Source organism: Hippoglossus hippoglossus, chromosome 9, assembly GCF_009819705.1.
Source record: "Hippoglossus hippoglossus isolate fHipHip1 chromosome 9, fHipHip1.pri, whole genome shotgun sequence".
NCBI classification, from domain to species: Eukaryota; Metazoa; Chordata; class Actinopteri; order Pleuronectiformes; family Pleuronectidae; genus Hippoglossus; species Hippoglossus hippoglossus.
In genome coordinates, this window is record NC_047159.1 from 12,349,518 (window position 1) to 12,375,678 (window position 26,161).

The 26,161-nt window shown below is 40.9% G+C and overlaps 1 protein-coding gene across 4 annotated transcripts in view; it reads right to left on the reverse strand.

Annotated features, from left to right (window-relative positions):
* stpg2 (sperm-tail PG-rich repeat containing 2) overlaps positions 1-26,161 on the reverse strand; it is a 129,070-nt gene that overhangs the window by 64,867 nt on the left and 38,042 nt on the right. For 2 of the 4 annotated variants that reach the window (XM_034596442.1, XM_034596441.1), the window contains exons 11-14: positions 17,327-17,492; positions 14,297-14,412; positions 6,239-6,419; positions 5,513-5,595 (exon numbers count right to left, since the gene is read on the reverse strand). In XM_034596442.1, coding sequence (XP_034452333.1) covers positions 6,315-6,419; positions 14,297-14,412; positions 17,327-17,492 — 387 coding nt within the window. In that variant the 3' untranslated portion in view covers positions 5,513-5,595; positions 6,239-6,314. Of the gene's footprint in view, positions 1-1,298; positions 1,416-5,457; positions 5,596-6,238; positions 6,420-14,296; positions 14,413-17,326; positions 17,493-26,161 lie in introns of those variants that run through there. The other 2 variants (XM_034596440.1, XM_034596439.1) reach the window with 2 other exon arrangements.

The following is a 26,161-nucleotide window of genomic DNA, read 5'->3' on the forward strand; positions in this document are numbered from 1 at the left end:
CTTTTACCTCTAATCAGAAAACACCAGTAGCACCTGTTGTCATCTGGTCGTCACGTGGGTTGACGTCGGTAAGGGTGCTGCACGGGTCAGGCCACAAATAAGACCAGAAGGGGGCGCTGTTTCTTTCAGTTCAGGATTCAATGAAAATGTGTGAAGAGAATCTTTGGTTGTTGTTTGTTTGTTGTTTGTTATTTTAAATCATAGTAAAAGCTGTAGTGGACAATGAGGGAATCCTGAGCTTTGCGTCTTGGAAAAGCTAAAAAAATTTCATATTTTTGAATATTTTATATTTTTTGTGAAACAAAATAAATATGCATATTATATTTTAGTATACAACTGAGGAATTAAACCCTTATATATACATATATTTACTGTATACCATACATATATTCTATACAGTCTATACATGTATAGTACTAATATACACAAGTACAGTTATATATATACCATTTTTTACTCCTGATGACTGATGATGGTCTTATTTTTGGTTTTAATGACAGTTTTATTGATGGTTTTACAGCTCTGGTTTTCTGTTGTTGTTTGATGTGTTCATGTATTTATGAATCTTTATGTTTTTTCTTCTTGTGCCCGAGTCTGTGCCCGTGTTTCCTGTGAGTTTTTGTTTTTTTGCCTGGCGCAAAACAAATTTCCCCTCGGGGACAAGAGTGGAAGTTGAAGTCAACATCTTAATACATAATGCCCAAATACAGTATACATCCTCATGCAATCACCTTGTGCTATAGCACTTTACTCAAGTACGTTCACTTACAGATAATATTTCTATCGGTGGTGTAGCTTATTCTTTTCTATTTAACAGTTTCAAGTGTTTCTCTTGTTTAAATCATTTTGAAGTAGGACTAATAAAGGTTATCTTATTCTATCGTATCTTCTATATCAAGGCATCAAAGGTGAATATTATAATAACATTTTTGATTTGTTTATTCATCTTTCATTTAAAACAGAAAGATACAATTATTCTTTTCCAGGGGCATCCTGGTAAAGATGGTCTGTAAATAAAGATGGACAAACATCTCCACTATCTCAGAGTATCCACCTATGAGTCTACATATAGTGATCCATTATGGAGAGAGTTACGGCGGCAAACTCCCAGGCTCGACCAATCGTGAGTCAAGTCTCAGCTGTCAATCATGATGTTTTCATCCTGTTATAACATCATCAAATAAATAACTGAAACCAAAATTACTGGAAAAAAACATGAAACATTAATCAGTGTGATAAGAACTACCTTTAATGACAGCAAACGTATAGGAACAATGTATTTGATGTGTATTTTGACCTTTTCGTTTCATCCATGTCCCGTCCACTAACACCGCTCTTGGCCTGTATCCCACCCAGGACATCAGAAAGTCACCGCACTCAGCTTTTCTTGGACAAAAATGACATGGTCGATAAATCTGTCGATAGGAGGAAGCTCATATATAGAAAAGTAGACAACATGAATCTTAAAAAACACATTCAATTTAATCTACAACAAGCCTGAATACACTGTAACGTAAAATCAGAAATTGTTTGCTAAATGTCAGATGAAACTTCGTACGGAGTCCCATCCTGAGCTCAGTGGCAGCAGCTCCAGACCCGATGCAGGGAGGAGGCGCCGCTCAAACTCGCTTCGTCTCGCTGTATCTGAATGAAGCCTCGTCGTCTCCTCTGCCCTTGTCAGCACTTGTTAACCTCTACATTGATTCTCCTGCACTACTGTACATCTCCTTTAATTAAAGACACCGGCTAATCTGGTTTTTCCACCCAGCTGTATTTGAAAGTGTGTAGCTGTCATCTCCAGATGATGGTGCTAAATCTAGCCCATCAAATTTACATATATTGATTAAATTAGCTATAAGGTCGGCAGGACATTGATTAAAAAACGAGTTTGACCTCTGCTGAGTTTCACCAGTGACTTACACTTTTAGCAGAAATACTCAATACAATGACCTGGTTAAAGTAATGGTGTGAAAAAAAGGTTAAATCAACCACATCTACTCATTGTACTATATTTGTATTGTATTGTTAAACCAATCACATTATGCCCCAAAGCCACAGAGATAGAAGTGAAACAAACCTCAAACAATAATTTCACATAAAAAAATATATTCACATTTTGTTTTTATTTTAATGGAAGGGTTTTAAATTTTTCACAAGAAAATTTAAAAAAAGAAAAACACAAAACAAAAGAAGTAGAATAAATAGAAGAGTTAAAGGTTACTATCAGCTTGAATGACATTAATAACCATTTTAGACATTTTTTTTATTTAAAACTTAAATTTGAACAAATTTGTACCCATGTATAATCCCAAAACAAGTTAAAATACAAACTGGAAATTATCACAAGAAAACTACAGTTGTGTAGTCAAACTCATGCAATAAAATACATGCCATATGAAACTAGTCAAAAACTATTAGGTACTTTGACAATATGATGATTATTATGAGCAATTCACTGACACCTGTTTGCTGGATGTAATGTAAAATGATCTATAAACACATTTGAGACTTGTGTTTTGTCTTGAAATGAAATCTAACCAGTTGAAATGTTGTGCCTTTTCAAAACTACTGTTATCATGGAATATGAATAGCCTATTAATTTTATTCTTGGTTTGTCAAAAAAAGAAAAGAAACATTTCCCACTGACATATTTTTACTAAATATGCCCAAAAAATTATCTCCTGGAAACAAGCTGCAGTGCACGCAGCTACTACTTTACTTGAGTGTATGTTACAGTCCCACTGTTACCAATAAAAACACTGATCAGCTTACCTCTATTTCACAATTATCGGGAGATCTCTCAGGGACAGCTTCAAGGTTTGGCGGAGCTAATTAGATTTAATAATGGCTCCACTGCAGAGTCGGAGCGCTTTAGTAAATGAGCTCATAAAAATGCCTTTTGGATGCTTGGGCACAAAGACAATATAAATAGCCATCATGAGGGGGACAGTGTAGGACACAGCACAATATGTCTTCATCCCACAGCAGACAGCTGGAAGTGACGGCGCTCGGTGCCGTGTGAGGGATGAGAGGAGAGCGGAAAAAAGGGCCCATTTGGGCATCGATCACATTTGTGCCCTCCTGGTCTGGTTTGCATATTTTAGACCCATAAACAACATGAATGATGTGCCGTGTAATAGCACCATAATCGAGATTTATTCAATCTCGGGTGGAGGAGGTGGTGGGAGGAGATGTTCACAATCCAGAATCAGGAGGGGTTGTTGTGGCCGTTGTGTGTGTGTGTGTGTGTGTGTGTGTGTGTGTGTGTGTGTGTGTGTGTGTGTGTGTGTGTGTGTGTGTGTGTGTGTGCACTGTGATTTATTTGATTTAATTAGATCGCAGATGTAAAACAGCTCGCAGGGGGAAAAAAAGGTAAAGACGAGTACCGAGGGAGACATAAATAACACCAGGCTCTTTCCCCTTCCCCTCTGTCTTCCTCTCCTCCCCTGCCTCCTCTCGTCTTCTCTCAACTCTCTGATCTTTCCTCTGCCCATATACAACCTCTAGTTTTAAATCCATCCCGTCTCTTTTTTTCCTTTTTTCTTCGTTTTCTCCTGGGTCCATTTCGCTCTATATCATAGCATCTATTCTCTCAACTGCCCTCCCCCTCCTCCCCACACCCCGGTCTCCCTCCGCTCTGCTCCCAGCTGAATAACGATAGGGGGTAAACACCTCATTAGGCTAAAAGGCCCACAGGAACAATCGCAGACATTGTACTCCGAACCTGTTAGTCTGAACGTTTACAGAGACATTCGAACGCAGCGAGACAAGAGGAAGTGGAGGCTGTGACAGCGTCATCAGGGGCTCTTAACGCGTCTTGGTCTTTCTGTCTCTTTGTTTTTAAGACCCAAGAGGACACACGCTCACACACATGTCCGTGAACAGCAGATATTTGGATCATGATCAGCAGAGAAAGGGAGAATAAATCTACACTTCTTCAGTGTTAGTGGTCAGTAAATGTGGATTATCAGACACTTTGAAACGTCTGCAACATGTCATCACAGCAAACTGTCGCTTTTCTCGTGATACAAGGTCAAGAAATTATTTCACTTCACCTCTCAGCTCAGCTTTTTCTTTTTTTCTTTTACTTTTGCATGTTTTGACTTTCCAAACACATCAACCGTCCTTGATTTCAAACACATTTCCCCGGACCCTGGCAGTGGTAGAATTTAAGATTAAATAGATCTCTGAATCATCTGTAAAACCGGGTGTGCTTGTGTTTTCTGTGTGAGACCACATTGTTGAGTTTAAGGTTCTTAATTCAAAGCAAAACACTTCAACATTTATAACTTCTTACTTGAGAGAGAATAAATGTGTATCTTTAAAAAATGTTCTCCTCTCAATTCTCCAGTCTCTTTCCTTTTAAGCTGTTTTCAGACATGGACTCTAAAAAAATGTCCGGGATATTTGGGTCTGGACATTCTCCAGAACGTAGCAGGAGATCGTCCAGGTCAGATGCGCTCACGACAAAGGAAAATGTCCGGAACATTCAGATGAGGGGACGGACTGGGTAAATCCTGCAGGAGGCAGGACATGACATATAACCCCCCATGTACTTTCACGTGTCTGTTGTATGTGTGTTGCTGTATGTTGTACATCATGTCTATTTGGATGCTACTTTAAGCTAATTTGCTTAATGAGTTATGAGTCTTTGTTATGACTTTCACACCTGTCCCTCTGGTGGTCAGCACAAACATACATAATGATTGATGCATGCTGAGAAATAATGTATGGCTATGAATCTTTAGAAATACTGATAGCATTTTCTCTATAACTGTATCATGTGCTGGTTTATTGTCATTAAATAAAACATGACTTCCGACAATCTCGGCCACAGGAAGTTAAACAGCAGAATGTGTGAGTTGAGTTAAAGATGTGCAATTAGTTTAATTCATTAGTAAAATTTAGAAAGCAAAATCCTCCCATCGTTTCTGACAAATTTACAAAGTGCTTTACAAGGAGGAAACAATGAGACTAAAATAATGGAACATGAGCAAAAAAATATAGAATAAAATAGAAAGAATTATAAAGATAAATAATTAGGATTAGTGTAAATAAGAGCCAATGTCCATCACTTGTAAAAGCTATCATACAAATAACAGAAGCTGGAGAATTGGTGAGTTCAATGAGGAGTGCATTCCATAATGTGACGGCTCTGAAAGCAAAGGCTGTTACCCTTTGTTACAAGGTGAGACCAGGGAGTTACCAGCAGGGCTCCATGCGTGGATCTTAGCGGTCAAGTGGTGCACGTACCAGGTAACTAAGTCTGAAAGGTATTTCGGTGTTTTTATGGCCTTAAAGTGAGCAATACTGGATATTATAGGAACTAAAGTGCCATATGGTCAAGATGTCCTTTTTAGGAGTTGTCCTTTTCAACAGTAACATGCTTTCAAAGGACCTAAGGCAATATTCATATTAATAGCTTTTTAATTGTTATTGATTATGGTGAAGTGGTGTATACAGAAGCTGTGCCAAGGTTGTCATTAGCAACAGTAAAGGACCAGGAAAGCACCAGTTGTAGTACGCAGGGTCCACTGTAGCCACTTCACTCTGCAATATTGATTAAAGAGCAGTCCTCTTCCTCCAAAGTGCCGCCTGAAACAATAAAAGAGAGAAAATGAGCTAATCACGTCAGCATTTTGCTCAGATACATTTGAGGTTTAAGTCACATAGTCACAAGTTATTAGCTGCTCTAATGACTAAATTCACTGTGAAATTAACTGTGAGGGCAATTTCCAACACTTGAAAAACTGAAGACTGTTAACAAACAACAGCTCGGGGGATTTATTGTGCGCTGTTATTCGATAGCAATTTTTGGGCTTAGACACACACGCACACATACACACACACGTGCAGCCAGCAAACAAACAGATATTGGATAGACTGTTTAAGTGAGCTTTCAAAAAGTGGCAGGGAGTAGAAATAACAACAGAAAGACACTTTAACAAGCTCCTTAATGCTTTAGTGATGATTTTTACAATTCATATAAAAACAGTTTTAAATAAGCTTTATTTTGAAGTGCAATGCTCTATAATAGACTATTGCAATGTCTATATATATATTAGCACCTTTCTGTTTATTTAATTATCAGATACAAGTCAATAATTTAAAAAAAAGGCCACTTCATCAATCCAATATATACTCAACAGAAATGGATATAACATAAATATTCATGATAACTCCTCTTTTAGCAGAATCTGAACTGGTGACCTTGAGATTGATCTTTTACCCTCCTCACCTTTCACTTCTGAGGTTTGACCCCCCAGCGTCTCTAAGAAGTGCTCCTGGTGACGGAGTTAATGGTCTTGTGGCCCTTAAAGGGTCAGGGGCCGCACTGCGGGAGCAGTGGGAGCCAGAGGGTTGTCGAGCGTTACGTTGAAGGTGCCCTTCAGCACCGTGTTCATGATGCCTGAACTCAACTGCAGGCACACAAACACAAGAGTCAACTACAGATTATACAGTAACAGCCATACAGTATGTTTTATATGGAAATACACACACACACACACAAACACACAAAACAGAGGAGAACAACTCTACAGATACTGGTAGAAGTTCACATATAAACACAAATGCCTTCCTGCCTTAAAATTCATTCATCAAAGATGATGTTACACTGAAACATCATCAAAGATGATGTTACACTGAAATTTGTTATGAAAGTAAAAATATAAGTTTACAATTGCAAAACCATGTAAACACACTGTTGTTGAACAGAACAAACTCAGCAATGAAGACAAAAGACTAAAGTATGAATACATGAGATGAGTGGATGTCCTGCGACTTTAAAACAGGAGTCATCAACAATTCTTGGCATTTTCCTCCAATTACTTTGCTTTTTTTTTACTGCATTTAATACTGATAAAACTTCACATAAACCGAATTCCTTGATAGTCCGTGAACCTGCCGACTAAAGGTGACAAACTCATGTGAAAACAGTTAACAGTGTCCTCCAAGAAATGTGCAAGTCTCAAAAACACAGAACTTTCTTAAAGAACGGAGATTCTCTGGAGGTCAGGCAGGTGTGGAATTCGTTTTATAGTTACATTCCATTTACAATTCCATCATGCATGTCCATGACTCATCTCTCACAACAGGTGGAGCTCCACCTCAGCAGTGTCTGCCTGTAATTTCACTTAAGTTGTTCATCCAATGTGTTAAGCAGATTTATTGCAGTGTCACACAATAAATCAGAAATTTTGGGGAAAAAAAGGGTTGAAACCACAACCTCGTCTGTGTCCTCACTAACATGCAGAGCTGTTTATTTTAATCATGCGTACGTATCCTGTGTCAATGATGCACATTCTCAGAATGTACTGCTCCATGTCCGCAGATGCAATACGCACAGGAACACTAGGGGCAGATACTTGCCATTGACACAACGTTGTTGATTTAAAGGCCTCAGTTATCATCTATGATTGTGCCATGATCGTTTTTTCTGCAGTGATGTCAGAAGGAATGGATAATGTCCAACAATTAAAAAAAATATATAAAATGCAAATCGAGAGGTTCTATAAGGTCTGAGTTCTGTGGTGTGCCCTCTAGTGGAATACGCCAGTAATTTGCATAGCACACACATGGTACACAGCAAGTATGTGAAAAATAATCAACAAACAAACAGGTCAGCCAGTCTTTTTTAACTGCCCTTGCTTAGCTCTTGGTCCTGATTGTAGTGTACGTGGAAATAATCTTTATTAAATAAATTGCATTACAAACTTAGCTTTAGACATGAATCAAACCCCAAACTCCCAAAATGAAGAAATAAATGTTGAGAATATAAAAACAACAATCACCTCACGATCAGCAGGGCTTAACTCTCTCGGCTATTCTTCAAGAGAAACCGGTCATTGAGGTTGAATTCAAAAATATGTAACAAACACACAGCAACAAATACAAATGATGAGTCTGTCAGCTCTTACTTAAAGACAACAACACATAGGAAAGTCTGACCTTCGGATCACCTCGTCAAAAGAACGTCAAAAACAAAAGCAATTCTCTCCCGCACACACAGAGAGATGGGGACAAACATGAATATATAAGCTTTATGCACTCATTTTATCCACCTATTCTCCCACCCAGGTTCTGCCTGAGGACTCAACCTCTTTCTCTACTATCAGAGCTCGCTCTCTCTTTCTTTCTCCCCCTCACCTCCCTGCAAACACACACACATCAGTATGCCGGAGGTGCCACAGGAGGATTTAGGCACATTGGCGGGGCCGCTCAGATCTCACTATTGATCCTCATGGGAAAAGGGTTGCGGGTCAACTCCAGGTCACCTTTAGGGTTGCCCGCGAGGTCAGGGAGATGAGGAAGAGCCCTTGGAAGTGACAACACCATCGGCATGGCAATGATGGGGGGAGATTATGAGATGTTTCACTAGGTCAAGGAGGGAAGAAGGAATGGTGATGGTGTTAGTCGGTTATGTGCGTGGATGTGAGAAGTGTGCACACAAGAGCAAAGTGTTTCCCACAACACACATACAGTGGATGACACACAGAGAAAAGCAACACAGGCTGCATCCATATGTCCACATGTCAGCAAAAAAGAGGAGGCTGATTCTCTGTAGGTGCATGGAGACATTGGCAGATTCCCCATGGACACAAGTCCAGATTGTGCTTTCCAAAACAAAAAATAAGACCAATTTCTATGAAGTACTTTCTTATCTGCTACATCTACAAGGAAAAAGCTTGTAGTCATGAAAAAGAAGCTAATGTTGATTGGAGGAGGGTGATGACACACCTCTTCTCTTCCGTCCTGAACGTGTCTCACTTCCCTGCTTTATATGAAAATCATCACGTTCTTCATTTGTGTTTGTCAAAGCCAAATGATGTTGTTTTTTACCCAGTTTGTGTTTGCAGATGTGTCTGATGTCACTGCGTTTGTGTGAGTGTGTGTGTGGAGGAGGGGATGAATGAATGATCTGTGCAGAGATCTACTACTGTAATATGTTTCCTCTGAGGAAAACACCACACGTTTCCCAAACTGTCACTGACAGTTTGGGAAACGTGTGGTGAAACTACGACTGTCACAGCCTCATGCCCACCTTCTAATGAATGACAATGTATTCACAATACAAATTATGCTGATACTTAACCATCCAACACTAACAATTATTTGGACTGGGAAAACACAAACATACACACACAAACTCAAACTTCACATGACTTCACTAAATCCAGATTTTATTTGGATCTGGACCAAATTGCAAACACTGATAAAAATAAACATGCCTGATTTTTTCCACACCAAAATTTAAAGGGTTCTTCAATGAGCAATACCGCATCCTTCCACCAAGTTTCGTGATAAACCATCCAGTTGTTTTTCCGTAATCTGTTCACAAACAAACATGCGGTGGTGAAAAACATAACCTCACAAACACATCAAGAGGAAAAACAACTGTTTCTATCAGAAAAATGATGGAAACATAATGAGACTGTATGAGGTGCCAGAGCTTCACACTTACGCATTAAAAGCTAAAAAAATTCAAACTCTCACTCTGAGTACGTACATGTAGCGACATAAACAACACACCGTGAGGAGTGTTTGAAGAAATGTCAGCTGTGTTAAGGAAAACTTCTGCTCTGACTCACGATGAAGATCAAATGAACTCCAGCGTCTCTCTTTTCTTGGCTTCCTGTTCTTTGCACTTGGCAGGTTTACATACAGGCAAAGATCACAGCTCTTAATTAATATTTGTTTCTAGCTTGACATCTGCTCACTGGGTCTTTTTATATTTCCCGTGCACCCTCCACCCTCCTCTTTGTTAAATGAAGCTCGACCAATAAGAACCGAGTTGTGTGTGAGGGGAAGGTATCAGGCCTGTACTCTCCACAAGTGGGTGGCTCATATGGTGCATTTAATGGGGAAACTAAATGAGCCCTCGCCGTGGCCTAATGCCACTCAAGTAGACAGTCTTGTAACATTACACACATGTATGAATGGACGCACTTGGACACACTGATGCTGGAATAGCTACCGTCTGCTTCAGTCGCACGCCCCTCAGAAACACATTTTCTGCTGTTGAACTACTGTTGAACTACCCTCTTCAGCTGCTCAATTTACTGCTGTCTGTCTCTATGCTTCTCTTCCCCGGCGCTTTTTCCACCACTTTTTCCGTTGCTGTCTCACCCCATGCTCCTCGTCTCTATACCTTCCTGCCTCTCTCATGTCACTAGCATCCCATCCTCTCTGCCTGCTTGTCTTCCGCTCTCGCCTCGGTCTCGCTCTCTCTGCACCACCTCCACCACCATTTTTAAATCTGTACGGCCTCTGGTGTCATATGGATTCACAGTCACGTAGCTAATTACTGCGACGCAAGCAAAGACATGCATTCGACAAAAAAAAAAAAAGAAGAAAAACAAGAACAGATTCTCCTGAAGCTAAACTGAGATACGAGACGTTTCCCTCACAGTGCAAAGCATCGGTCTGAACATTTGTTCAGACCGATGTGCAGGGGTCACACAACGTGATGCTGGGCTTTAGCCAAGACAATATAATGGTTGAAAATAAAATACCAGAAGGTGTAAAAGTAAAATTGTGTGTGTATGCTAGTAGTAACATGCTAACACCAGCTTGTTGAAATGTTGATGATCAAATCATCCAACTTCACTGTTGTAGAGTTTTATCTAAACAAACCAAAGCCAATTACCTCCCAACATTAGCTCCACGGTCTGGTTTGACTAAAGTGGCTGCAGACAAACACTTGGTGAGTGAAAGTGGAGGATTTCACTTTTTAATTGAATGCCTTAGTGGAACACATTTTAAACTTCAGATACCCTGAACGAGAAGAGGAGCGGAGAGGATCACATTAGACACTTCAACAGTTTTACTAAGTATTCCCACAGATACTGTACATTTATACATAAATCTATCAAAAAGTGATTCATAATGACTTTTACAAAGACAAAAAGTAATAAGAAAAGTGGAAAAATTCAGATGAGCAGTGGCAGGAGAGATGCAGGCAAGGACTCTAAGCTCGGCAGAGGAGAGTTGAGCTAAGAGTGAGGTGAATTTCAGGTGAGCTGTGTCTCAGTACTGAAAACCTGATGAACTGGAATGGAGGAGAGCTTTAGTTCAGGCAGAACAATGAAGTGATTTGCTTTGTTCATGCCTCATAGTCACTATATGCGTATTCATCAACCAGCTACCCGCTGACCAGTAGTGTTTAATCATATTCAAGCAATCAAATCCTGTGAGAACATGAATTCTCACATGATTTTGCACTGAAATGGGAAACCAGGTCACAGTAAGCTTTGCCAGCTGATGCTACAATTTGCATAGGAAAGGAGACGAAAGTGCGAAATTAGACAGAGAGACACATTGACAGCACAAACCTGCAGATTCTGCAGAGACAAACCTGGATGGGTTCTGTCTGCTGAACCTCGTAAGAGGAGGTGAACTTGCAGTGAGCTGTGGCTCTGTATTTAAACCTAGTCAATTGGAATGGAGCATATATACTTTTTTTCTTGTCTCTCACCAAAATGAATTGTGGTTTTTCTTGTGGTCTAACAAATATAATGGATGCATCATGAATTCATTCCACATAGACTGAACAGTATGTCCTAGCTCCAAGGCCCCCGGTTCATCTAAACTGTTTAAAACATCCAAACTGTCCCCAAGGAAACCACATCATTGTAGCCACACAGTGATGGTAGTTACAGCTGAAAAAAAGTTTAAAAGGGTAAATTAAGAATTAAGAAAATAAAAATTATTTTTAAAATCACAACAAAGTAGAAGGGGGCTCTGAGAGAGAAAACTCTGCCTATATTAATGCCCTATCTCACCATGTCAAAGCTGTGTACACCAAGTTTTGGACAGTGTCGGCCCACCAGTATTCTAATTTGTGCTGCTACAGTTTCATAATGAAAAAATCTTTGACATTTCTCATTGTGACATAAGAGATCTCGAACTGTGTAGTGTTAAGACTAAAATCTATGTTTTTCTTTGTGTGTGTGTCTGAAGATGGCAATGAAACTAAACTCTAAACAAATGCAGTAGGTTAGACAGGGGTGGTGGCAGGGGCAGTTTGGGCTAAATATGTGGGAGAATGTGTGGCCTTCACATAGTGACTGTTAGTAGCCGTTGCTGGCTGGTTTTAATGTTGAAGTTGGTTGGTGTGTGTGTGCGTCACATCGCAGTTCAGTCTCGCACCTGTCTGATAATGCCTGTTTGAGAAGACTGTACATCTGTGACATACAATACACTGTACTTTAACTTGTTCTCATACCTAACTTACTATATTACAGCCTAAACTCCATTAGCTTTATTCAAACATCACACATACATGAATGCACTGTTTTCTTAAGAAACTGTGACATACCCTTAGAAAGAATTCAAGCAGCTGCCACTAGGGTCTGAAGGACAGATAGGAAATGCGCATGCCATGCTGAAGACTCACAAGCCGTCAGCCGATTCAAGGCTTGTTTTAAAGCACCAAACCAAACTGTCAGAAATGTGAAGATTTGCCCAGCAACGGTCAGAGGAGGGGCGAAACTGGGAGCGGCTCCTCATCATTGGCGGATTCCAGTGCCAAGAGGCTGGGACCATGCCTGTGCACTAGCCACGGTGACTCCCCCTCATTATTGACCAATGAAGTTCTACCTACTATTATAATATTGCACCCGCCGTCCGTTCGGCGCGACTCTAGACTACCCGTGCTATTAGACGGCCGGGACTGTACGTTGAGTGCCCATAGCTATGTTGTAGCTTTTCATTGCTTCTAAATAAATACCTTTTGAACCAAACCAAGACGGACTCTTCTCATACCTCGGGATAAAAGAACACGACAGTAGAGCGCTATTTGCCGCGCACTCACTCCGCCCTAACATCCATTAAGTCGTTAATGGATGTTAACCATCTGCGCAGACATCAGACCTCAATAGTTTCAGCTGCAGTTGTGCACATATTTGCAAGTGGCATTCAAAGCAGTTCTCTCATTTAAGAATCTGACTTTCATTCTTCTAGATAACCTCCTTGACGAGGGCAACTAGAAGGAAACTCTAAGAGCACATTCATCTCTCACAGCTATCTTGCAATGTTAAAGAAAGAGAAAAACAATTCATGCATCTGTCCCTTAAGTCGAATCTTCTCCAAACCTTAATGGGTTCTTCCTTAGCCCATACCCCCCCTCCCAACACGTTTCAATAAAATCAGTCCAGTAGGTTTTGTGTAATCCTGCTATCAGACAAACAGCAATGAAAACCTATGACCTCCTCGGAGGTAATCAGCCCAATAATTAGAATTCGAGAACCCGGACAGAGGAAGACTTTTTGCTGTATTATTAGCAGGAGACTGATAAAGAGGTGGAAACTGGCAAATGCAGCCTGAAGAGAGACAGAGATGGTGAAGTGTGGAGGAGAAAGAGAGGAGAGAGTTGAGGAGATTAATCCACAGAGAGACAGCAGACAGAGTGGGAGACAGGCAGACAGAGAAAAAGAGAAGAAAGAGCCATGTGATAACATTACACCCATGGACATGAACATGACGATGAACGAGGTTTAAATCAAACTCTGCGGTTTTGTCTTTGATGTTCACCAGTCAAAGTCAGCTGGGACTGGAAGCAACATTAGCTCTCTCAATCATCTCTCACACACACATTCACCAGCAGCTGTTAACCCCCGGCGGTAATTCCTATTAAAACACCCAGGAATGCAGCAGAGACAGATTAGGTTCTGGTTTGGTTTCATTACATCGGTAAAATGCTTCATCCATAAAGTGCATTTATCTCTGTCAGCAGTCTGAGGTGGCTGCATTAACCAACATTACACTTAATAAAACGGCCCTCCCTTTTCCCTGTGTCAGTTCAATCAGGCAGGTCAATTAGGAACCAATTCGCCCACAAAGTGAAACGCTGCCTTGAGCAGGAGGCCACATCAGTCAGCCTCGAGTTGCGTCGGTGGAGAATCGCAGACTGAGTGAAACCACAGAAACTTAGTGAGGTTTGTTTTTCTTCTGCACAGCTCAAGGTCACAAAGAGAAATATGAGAATTTGATTGTCAGAGGTTTATAACATAAGATGTCAAACATACAGCGACTCATGCACACACACGCGCGCACACACACACAATCACACACACAATCACACACCACATCCCAGGGTTTTTTGATCCAATATAAATATATGCTACGATGAATTTAAAGCATAGTATGTTGAAGTACGGCCCTGATTCAGTCATTGCACATGATAGTTCGTAATGTTGGACTCATGAAGAATGGGTAGTGGGGGGAAGTGAGAATTTCTTTTCCTTTCTTTTCCAAGAATAAAAAGTAACTTTAAATATTTTAAAAGCATCTTTACCTGATAAGTTCCAGGTCCAGGGTTGGTGTTCATGGAGACCTTGAATCGATCCTCTTTGGAGGAGATCAGAGCCATTTGAGGGAAGGATTTCACACTGGGGTCGTACTGGCCAGGGCCTGATGAACACACACACACACACACACACACACACACACACACACACACACACACACACACACACACACACACACACACACACACACATTCAGGCAAAGACACTTTGAATAATTAATTCCATATTACTTTAACAGAGACAGGAAAGAATGGTGTTCAATCACAAGAACACAAAGTAATGCAGGATGAGTTGGGTCATATATTATTTTCATGACCCTTTAATCCATCTCAAATTTATCTGTTTGAAAGTTTCTTCTTTTTCAAAGTTCTGCATTTTATTCAAATACAGACTTTACACCACATGTATTTATTAGAGGTGTAATGATTCTCATATTGCTCTCGGCAACGCTGCAAGGTCTATAGCAAAGCTGCTGTGGCAGATAATGTACAAGGGTTGTTAATTTGAATCCGGCACTTCATTAAGATCTGCCGAACCTCTTCCTTCTCACTTCGTTCAAGGTTCATATTAAGTTTTATAATCACGTTTTTCTCAATCTAATGCAAAAAGCCACCTTTCCACACGATTTTCCTTTTCTCTCGTTCACGTGTGCCGCAGTAAAACGTTACAGCAGTACAGTATGGACCCGTCAGGGCTTTTTATCACGAGCTGCAGAGTCATGTAACTGTAAGTCTCTGCACTGTGATCAAAGCCGCGGCAGATGACTGAACCGTTTGAACTCGGATGTAGCACAGACAAGACACAGTGCAACCAAAAGCTCTGCAAGGGTTTTCAATATCTTTTCTACATTCCATGTTGTGAATATACTGAGAAGAACATACAAGCAGTAAGAGTACAGAGCTCCATTCACGCATAGTATTCACGTTTAAACCAATGCTGAGACAATTACACACAAAGAGGCACTGACTGTTACAATTATGGACATTTAGTCTACTTTTTTTTACTAGGTCCTGGTGCCTTTGCCTGTCAGTGTGTGTTCTGCTCTGTCCCTGTTCTGTGCTTCACTCCTGACAGTCGCTGTGTCTCTATTTAGGGTCCGCATCCCTCAGAGGCTGCATATGAAAACGGAATGCGTCACAGCAGGCTGTCCTATTTCGAAGCCTCTTTCCAAAACAGATATGTCAGTTTCAAATGTGTAACCGTCACTGTACATATACTTCAATGCATCTTTTATGTTGACAAGGTTGACAAGCAATACATCCACAAGAGGGCAGCGCAGAGTCTGAGAGTTCCCGATAATTTGTGTCTTTAGAAATAACATCATATAAACGCCTGTAGTTTGTTAGCAACTCGCAAAGTTCTGCCACTGTTGAAATGTCTTCATCCGCTCCAATCCTGTCTCACTTCAACTATTGGCTAAACTGCCCCCCCACGATTTCCGCTGGTACTGCTCCATTTCGTTTGTTTCATCCATATCTGTAGGCTTTCAGAAGACTTCCACGAATACAGATAAAATAAATGCAGTGAACTTTTCTTTTTCCCATCTACCAACGATCACCAGCTTACCTCCTCTTCTTCACCACCCTCAGCCAGCTCCTCTGCCACACTTCCCCTGGACCTTGTTAAACTGATCTGGATAAAGCCAAACAAACTCCCTAAAGTTTGACGGTAGTTTTTCTGTTATTGGTCAGCACTCCACTGCTTGTTCTCTTTTCACAGCACTTTTTGATAATTGTACATTAAATCATAGTGTTCATTTTATCTTGTGTCTCTGCTTCTGTTCCCCCATTGAGTCCTTATTACAACACAGACCCTAATACTCATAATAAATAAAAAATAAAAAAGCCAAACCCATATACTTGTTGTTGAGAATAAAAAAAACTTTTATAAATCTATTGCCATTTAAAGAAGACACATTAAAATTTAATTCTGAGAGGCAGAAAGCTGTTCTGGAAATAAAAAAGCTAAGCCTCGGGGGTTTTAACTATTACACAACATGTTTCCATAATCCTTTTTTATTTGAAACCTCATCTGCCAAACTTTTCAGGGCTTACGGAAACAACTTTTACAATTGATTGCGAAAGGCATTAATGGACCCCAGGGCTGTGGATCTCATAAAGTGCATTAAGAATGATGATAAAGAGAAGACGCCATCATCCGTCCAACATGGGTTTAAATTAATACATCAGCAGGTTCTTGTTTGAACCAACAGCCAATGAAATCAGTCTTATGACCACAGAGAATAAGTTACACACAAACACCCAAAAACTCACACGTTAATATAACCTTTAACATCTGCTAATGTCACAGACCATTATGAGTAACACTGTCATTTATTTGTGTGTGTGTGTGTGTGTGTGTGTGTGTGTGTGTGTGTGTGTGTGTGTGTGTGTATTTCATAGTTAAATATTCTGACCATTTCCAGAAATGTAATCGTGCGGGACAAAGCTTGATGAGGAATATAATGTTCCCTAATGTTACATATACTGTAGACCTATTCATAAATGCTAATTAAATAATGGGTATGTGTGTGTGTGTGTATGCACATATGAAAGTGTGTGTGTCTGTATGAGTCTCCATATACCTGTGTCTGAATATCTGCCCAAATGTATGTGTGTACGAAGAAGAAACACTACTGCAAACAGTCTAAATCTATTTATATGCAAATTGGATTTTGGTTAAACGGTTTGGGGTGCCTCATGGGTTGAGTCCCTTGGTGAAATGGGGCTAGTCATAAATTATCCAAGTAAGTCATGAATCTATCAATTTTGAAACAACATTTTTCAATGGGAGTGTAATTGAGGTAAATATTAGGTTAGAGGCCCACAGAGATGGAGCTAATTGGACTGCATGATGGTGAAAGGGAGGAGCTGTACAGTTGCCAAATGTTCAGCACTGAAAAGAATAGACAGATGGTTAGATAGAAAAATGGTTCAATAGATAGATAGATAGATAGATAGATAGATAGATAGATAGATAGATAGATAGATAGATAGATAGATAGATAGATTGTATACCTGGCATGCTGGGGTCACATGGTAGGAAGACGTCACTGCGCGGTGCACAAGAGAGGAAGCAGCTCTGTCGCTTCTTAGCTCCTTCACCTCGGGGTTCGGAATACAAGTGACCATTACACTTCTCAAATGTCTGACTCACATTGTAGCTGTTGGGTGGAGGAGAATCCTACAGGCAGAGAAGAGGAAAAAACGTTGAGAAAGTCTGTTTCCCTGGATTACTTAAAACCAGGACCTTCTGATGGCGCTGGATGAATAACAGGACAATCAGGACATTACCAGAGTCATTACTGCTGGCTGCGGTTTGGTCATGGCCTCAGTCACAAATTGTTTTCTCAGAAATGTTTTCTGTCGTTTTAGGCTGTTCTTCTCACACTGATCTTTGTCTATGCAAATGTCTTGCGAGCATGATGGCAGCGTTCGTATCTTGGATATTCTGGCTCCGTCCTCCATCTTTATATAGGGTCTATCCTCCGGATGTGGCGATCCCCTTCAATAGTTGTCGAGACATTTCATTAAAAAAACAAAAAAAACAACCTCATGCAGGCACACAAAAAACAGAGGAAACAAAAGGGTCAGTCACAGTGTCACCTTGCACCGTCTTTAACGCTCGGTGAAATGCCAATGACAATGTAACAAACAATTACGCACAGAATGTGGCCCTTCTGAGGTCCCCTTATCAAATTACACAAACTGACAGGTCCACAGTATGACAGACGCACACTTATTATAAATAACAAATGACCTATTCACCCATCTGTTATCAGAACAACGCTGTCAGACCTGTTACCATATCACCCATGACACACTTTCATGCATGAATATCAGCGTGCACACACCAAGGACATCTCGTACGTGTCACATCATCTACATGCAAATGCAGACAAACACACACTGATATCTCCTCCGTGGCACAAATGAGTGCTTGACTCGCAGCTGTCATGCTGCTTCTCCGCAGAGGGAGGAACAATGATAGAAACATGAGCAACACATTATTGCCTCCATAACAAGGCCATTACATTCTTAGTCATTAATGAATCACTATTAATTAAGAGTTGATTCATGGAGGCACCCTCGCTGATGGGAACATGAAATGATTCCCAGTTGCAGAAGATGGGAGTTGAAAACGGGGGAACTTGCAGTGGTTTGACCAGTGCTGCAGAGGAACCTGAGTTATCGGGCATGCTGTCTTGTTGGTTGCTCTCTGAATAATGGATGGTGAAGGCTGAATATAGCCCTCAACGATCCAGTTATCCTAAACATAGCAGAGCTGTCATTTACCTCAAACTGTCATTTCCAGACGTCTGTTTCCTCCTTCTCCTCCCAGGTAGCTGTCCATCTTTAATCATTGCTAACCCGAGCCATTTTGCTTTTCATTATAGACTCAGTGGGAGGAAAACAGGAGCCAAGCACAACACGTGCATGACAATACAACCTCACGTGCACACACACGCACATACAGAGACACCGCTGTCAATTTACAAACACAGGCTGACTGTGTGTGGTGTTGAAAAGCCGCTGTGGTCCCTCTGAAAACCAAAGTAAATTGAATGAGGGTGAGGAAAATTTGTGTCACTTGTTTCTGTTTCCCTTAGTTTGGTTTGGAGCTCGTGGTGAAATTGACACAGAACAGAAACACACACACACACACACACACACACACCACACACACACACACACAACACACACACACACACACACACACACACACACACACACACCTGTAGGCACACGTGTCACAGATCTATCTAACAGTGCGGAGCAATCATTCCCTAACCAACACACACCTTTCTCGGAGCCCTATGGTGTGTAATTATACCCTAACATAGAGCAAACCACTGTTCCCAGTAGCAGTCGTCACCTATTGACAGCACTCCGGTTGACTTTAATTACGAACCCTGGACATTTAGACAGCTCAATACCCATCTTGCTACGAGCACACAGGAGATACACACAAACACACTTCTTTCCACCCTAACGATTCTGTCAAGTCGCCCTTCACAGTCTGAAAAATATCTCAGAGTACATATACAGCGGGGTCTGACGCCACTTTATAAATATATATCTATCAAGATGCCAGATACACATTTGTGGCAGGCAGACGGGCAGTGACACAGTACGACTGAAATTGAATATTGATGTGATGCTGCCACACAGACTGTCAGACCAGGACAGTTTCTTTCTTTTTTCCTTTTTTTTATGAAAGCAAAGTGGTAAAAACTAACAAAAAAAAAATTATAACTTCATGTTTTTAATGCATTCAAAGCATATGATTGGAGCCATAGTTATAGTTCATCGAGACAATGTAAAAAACTACAGGCCAAGCATTCTGAGTGAGAAAATGATTAAATCATGAGGATGTGGGTAAATACTAAATAAAAGCAACAGGTAAATACTAAATTAAGAACAACAGTACAATGGGAGGCAATGCAGCTGGAGCACACTGGCGACTGCATGTCCTGAGGTTAATACTGCAACAGGCCTCATGTAGAGAAAGACATTATCAGGAGAGGAGTGGATTCCAGCTTGAAATCCATCTTAAGTCGCATATCAAAATCAGAAACAGAGAAATATTCCATCATTGAAGGTTCACAAAAACACAACTGAGCGTATAGACGCACTTCAGTTTTTGGAAGATGTGATTTTGATGATAATGATGTTTATCCCCTCTACAAAAATTTCAAAACAGTAAGGCAGCAACATCACACTGTCATAACAGCAGGGTTTCATGTGTAGTACACAGCAGCAGAAGCAATATATTCATCACAAATACACAATTTAGTCCAGTCCACCTTGACCAAGCAAAATCTATTTTCCAGGAGTTTAAACGTTGGTTTTTAATGTTATTTACTAAGCAGTTGGTTTCTGCTGCTGTGTCTGCATTACTGATGAATTATTAAAAATGCTTTCTGGACTTTCCATTGTACAAAAGTGATGCGTATTGTCAGGGGCTGATTGGACTTGGACACAACAATTCAGGACTGGGTCTTGTAATATGTTCCATTCCTTCAGGACTGTTCTCAACACATCATCTGTCCAAATGATCCTCCAGTATGAGGGGTTTGCAGAAATGTTCCTAATGTCACAGACTGGATTGGAATTTCCCTTATTTTGAATCGTACATATCAACCATGTTTGATAGTTGTGTAGTACGAGAGTGGTGTAGTATGAAAGGAGCAGCACTTTGCCCACAAGAGCAAGCTGACTGGGAAGCGTCACCAACCGGATGTATCTGTGATTAGAATTGAAACATGGCTGCCAGCAGTATAAAGACTCTTGTTTCCTATGCCGACTGGACAGTAGAAAAGGAGGACAAAGGAATTGTGCAGCAGCGCTCGTTTCTTCCTCTATTAAATCATTTGTTTAAACAGCAAGTGTGTGGTCCTGCGTCTCCACCGGATTGTCCAGTGTGTGCACTCTCATGATTAATCTATTAAAAATCAGTTACATCTGTCTTTTTTTAAATCATGCAGCAGGCATTGAACTTTAGAGACCATCTTGTGATGGGAACACATCAACGTCGATGTCCAACAACATGTTGGCATTCTGACACATGTGTCGTCATTACTACATTAATACAAGGGAACTTGTTGTGACTGGCACAGATGTGACACAGCGAGAAAATCTGTCCACACACAGAAACGGCCTCTGTGGTAATTCCAGCTCCAGTGATTGTTTCCAGGAACACATTTTGCCCTGAGTACATCACACACGTGTCTTCGTGGGGGACACTCCTAGCCCCCTACCCTAACCTTACCTATCACAACAAAATTCCTAACCTCTAGCCACAACCCTTAAATCTAATTCTAACCCCGACATCCTACCGGGTCAACAAGAGACTCTGCTCCTCTGCTCTTTTCTAATCACTCACACGTAGAACTGATCTTTATAATAACCTCCTAAATTCATATTTATGTGTTCATGGAAGAACGAGGCGTTGCTTCTTCTGCAACAATGAAGTTAAAACACTGCGTCACGTCACAAACTATCACATGTATTCAGTTATTAATCGAGGGTATCGGATCATCAATCCAGATCGTTCCGGTCACTTTAACACGTGTTAACACACAAATGTTTTTTTTTTCATGTGTTAAATATGTGTGTAGAGCAAGTGAAACAAATACAAAGTAATCTTCAGTACTGTGTGTGTCCTCATAACTTCTGATTAGTGTTTATTGTTAATGTGTAAAGTGAGTGCAGACATGTGGGTAATACGGCCCCGAACAAGGTACGAGATGAATGTAGCGGAAACCAGTACGTGAATGATTCTTCTTCTTTCTGCTCCTTTTTATTCAAGATTTGAGATATTGTGTTTGCAATTAAATTGTTTTGTTTGGTCGATGAATGAAATAAACCAATATAAATAAATAAAGTATTAACCAAATTAACCGACATGAGCAAGATTAAGTCGGTTAGAGGTCAGTTTCCATATATTTTCGGTTAATTTCCAAGCCCTAGCCCATGGGTTAGTCTGAATTCAGCGTTAGGTCCCCACCTAGATATAAAAAGAATCCTGTTTATATATACACACATACACACACACACTTACATTGTGAAAACAATAGCAGCCAAGTCGTTGCAGTTGGTAATAAGATGTTTCTTGTTATCGTCTTACAGCCTTTCTTCCACACCGTCTTCTCTCATACTAATGACCACTCAAGTTCACCTGACAACGACCATACTAACGACTTGCCTTAGTATGTACAGTGACAGCTTAGACTAATGGCCAGGCATATCACATGAGATTGTGCGTGTGTGTGTGTGCGTGCGTTACCACCACATCTGATTCTTCATCCTCTCATTACTCTTAAAATGTCATCCCCTCGCAGAGCAGAATGCTATTTTCAGACTCTGTATTTCCATATTTCAGATCTCTGTGCTAGAGATAATATATATTCTGAGAGTGCGTATGTGTGCGTGTCTACGAGTGTGTGTGTGTGTGTGTGTGTGTTTGAGAAACATTTCCAGTTTGCACACTATCACCTGTGACGTATTCACATACCCACTGAAAGAACTCACCACGGTTGTTCTCTGTCAGGATTGGCTCTGATTCATTTGACATTTTATCTTTTCAGGTTAAAAATTCATTCGGTAGTTTGTGGTGACCTGAGAAACAACTGACAGCTCACTGAAGCTTAAGTTTAGAGACTTTAAAAATAGTCAGAGGCTAAATTATGAATCTGGTTGGGAACTCATTTGTTCAGTTTGTTCCACAGACGGAAGAAAGTTCTGCATACATGAAATTAAAAATGAAGATAAAAAAGAATGTAGACGTGGACTCCATTTTAAACGCTGTACATACTTAAACTTGTGATTGCTCTACCTCTGCTTTTAGTCTTGCTGAAAAACTGCAGATACTGAACAGGTTGGATTTCCTCATTTAGAGGCTAATAAATAATAATGGTTACTTAGGCTCTGCTACTTAAATCCAAAGTATCACTTGAGGGGCATCTGTTCCTCTCTCCAGTCAAACATATTGGCAGGCAAGGTGTTGTGTATTAAACAGTGACCACAAACACTGAGCAATAAACACAACTTCCTTCGCACAACTTCTTTTCCGTTTATAAACTCTGGTTTTGTTAGCATGTCCCAATTTATTATTCTGCCTCTCAAATAAAATAAAGGCCGATCATATCGTGTAGAATTGGTCAGAAAGAGCATCAACAAACGCAGATGCAGAATGTTGTTTGGTTTGTAATCATAGACTGAAGTTAAAAATAAACGTAGACTCTGGAACTGGAATGTGAAGCCAGTGCGGAAGCGCCTGAAAGCTGTATTCTCTTGAATGACCAGTGGAGGGCGATGACTGAAGTCTGTGAGAAAGTGAGTCTGTCTTTCTTGATCTATAATGTCGGTAAACATTTTCCTAAGGAGTTCATGGTTTCAAGTCTTCTTCAATACAGCGGAATGTTCATTTCGAAAGTAATGGTTCCATTTAGAGTGAAATAGATGATATAGCACAACAAGCATTGAGGCGTGGACACCGTGTGAGTGACAACTAGTACGGTCCAATGGGTTGAGGTTGTAGGTGTAGTGTCCTCAGGCTCTTGGACAAGCCCCCCCCCCCCCCCCCCCCCCCCCCCCCCCCCCCCCCCCCCCCCCCCCCCCCCCCCCCCCCCCCCCCCCCCCCCCCCCACACACACACTCCTCTAAGTATGGTACTGTTCTGGCTTAAAAAATACAAGAGGGTGCTGGACAACATCCCAAACTTGAGGCTTCAAAATAGCAGCTCACAAACCAATTGGTTAAGGCTTCTTCCTTTCAAAAAAAATAAGCAGCTTAGAAACTAGTGTGACACTAGAGTGTTATGAATTAAATGAAGAAGGCTACATTTCGTCTATGTGTCAGCCCTATGATAGGCTGCCCATGTTAGCTGGGATTGGCTCCAGCCCCGCCACAGCACAAAAGGATAATCGTGTAGATAATCGGTATAGATAATGGATGGCTGGGAAAAAGTACTGCCTCAATACTGCCTGTCTAAAAGTGCTTTGACCGGATATCTCTTACCAGACAATGATTAGCGACGCTATTACCATCATGACATTGAACAGGTTTGTGTGACACCATTTAAATCCAAATTAAAATGCATTTGATTTACTACATAGCTTTGTGTACGTCTGTTGCTTTCTCTTATGTAACGAAATATACTGCTTGTGTTTAATTGAAAAGTAAACGTCGCATTTGTTGGCTTGATTTACTCCCAGAATCGACTGTCTGTGTCATTCTGTGTCATAAGCACAGCTGGTGTCTCATCATAGAGCCTGATAACCATCTGTCAGATTTTAGTAGCAGCGGTTTGGCTGGTGTCATAAGGCCTTAATGAGATTTTAGACAGGTCTTCAATATAGATGGAATGACAGAGGGAAACCATATGGGTCCCAGGCGCTTCCTTTTCGCACTTTATAGGCAGCACTTAGTCTAAAAATGTGCTGACAGCTACAGTTTTCTGCTGTGTTTTGTAGTCTTGTATATCTTGCTTTCTACTTTATGTATTTTTATCCTCTCCTTATCTGCTTAGTCTTTCTTTGTCTTTTTTTTATTGCTCCTGATCTTCTTTCCTCTATCCATTATAGTTTGATGCCAAATCGCCCCTCTGTTTTCTCTCCTTTTTTCATCTCACTCCTCTTCTAGCAGTTAAACAAGACTGGGCCATAACCTAGTATATGGCTGCACCAGGGTCAGGGTGAGAAATTGAGGAGCAGAGAAGTTTTATGGAACCCTTGTGAGCCAATTATCTTGTTCATGACGTCATCGTGTCGGATTGAATTCTGCCCATTAGACATTTCTCTACTTCTTCCCACCATCCAGACATGAAGCCAAAATACCCTTGATACAAATGTGCATCTTGCCCATCGGAGCCAGAGACTGCAGAGAAGCAAACAGGGATGAAGCCGCAGTATCAAGGTCCCAGCGATACACCCTCAATCTACAGTGAATCAATCTCAGCTGTTAATCATGACGTTTCACCTCGTTTCACCCCCGACCATCAGATGACTGATCCAGAACAAACTTAAAGAAAAAATGAACACTTAGATAGTGTGAAAGTGTGATAACTACTTAAAATGACACCATCTTTAAGAAAAAGTTATTTGAAAATGTAGTTTAATCAATGGCCCGTCCTCTATCATGGAAGAGGTAGGATTTATGACCTATACTGCAGCCAGCCCCCGGGTGGCGATCAAGGCAATTTTGCTTCACTTTTGGGAAGCCGTCATGTCAATCATCTTTTTTATACAGTCTATGATTCTACTGGATGGATGGAATAATGAATACATGATATAAATACACAGACATAGACAGAGAGTCATCACTTTGAAATTGCAATTTAATACAAAAACACTAAAAGTCTGTTTGTCCTCATTACAATGTGTATGCGACAGAGTGTTGACCTACAGCTTGTTTACAGAAGGAGATTGTTTAAGTCTGACATTTTCACAACAACAGAAAAATGTCCGGAACATTCAGGTGAGGTGTTGCCTGAGTAGAGCAGGCAGGAGGCAGGACATGACTTAAATTCCAGTGCGGAAATTATGTGTTTTTGTTTACAAAACATTGACATTAGCTCTGGAATGTCATCTTCTTTCCAATTTGACATCTTCATCCTGAATTATTTTTGTTTTTTTCCAGTTTTGCATCCATTTAGAAAAATCATCAACCCACCCACTCGCTCGCTGTGAATTCTCCGAACATTCCTGCTGCATTCTCACACTGGCTCACTCGGACATATTGGGGACATTTTTCCAGGGGGGTGGCAGTGACAAGTTCTGGAAGTTAAGTGCATGTCTGAAAGCAGCTGATCTGATTTTGAGTAGTGTGTGGAATGATCAAATTCCAGCTTAGATAAACCACAAACCCAAACTACATTCAAACCAAGAGTCTGGTCAGGTAACGGCTCCTTAACAAACACTGACACCAAACAACAGTCATCGAGTGGAGGTCCAAAGAAAAAGGGCCGGTGGCATGAACACCCAGTAGTTCTTACATCTTACTGAACCTGGCTCTCCTTGTTGTCCCTCTGGCTGCCCGCCTGGCCGACTGTCTGCCTGGCTCCTAAACTCATCACCTGCTACTAAACAGCTGTCCATAAACCAAACACACACAAAACACACAGCAGCTGCATGAGATGGGAGGATGCCTGCACGTGTGTATAGGAGCGCGCTCACACACACAATGCATGATACACCCAGCTGCTGGCCACAGCTGGTGCCCACACCTTGGACAAAGAAACGCGCATGTAGTCATGCACATGCACAGATCGGATCCAGCTGTTTGCCACATGTGCCTACTTCATCCACAGGGAGTGGGGAGAGGAGAGAGAAAAGGAGACGTAAGAGACTG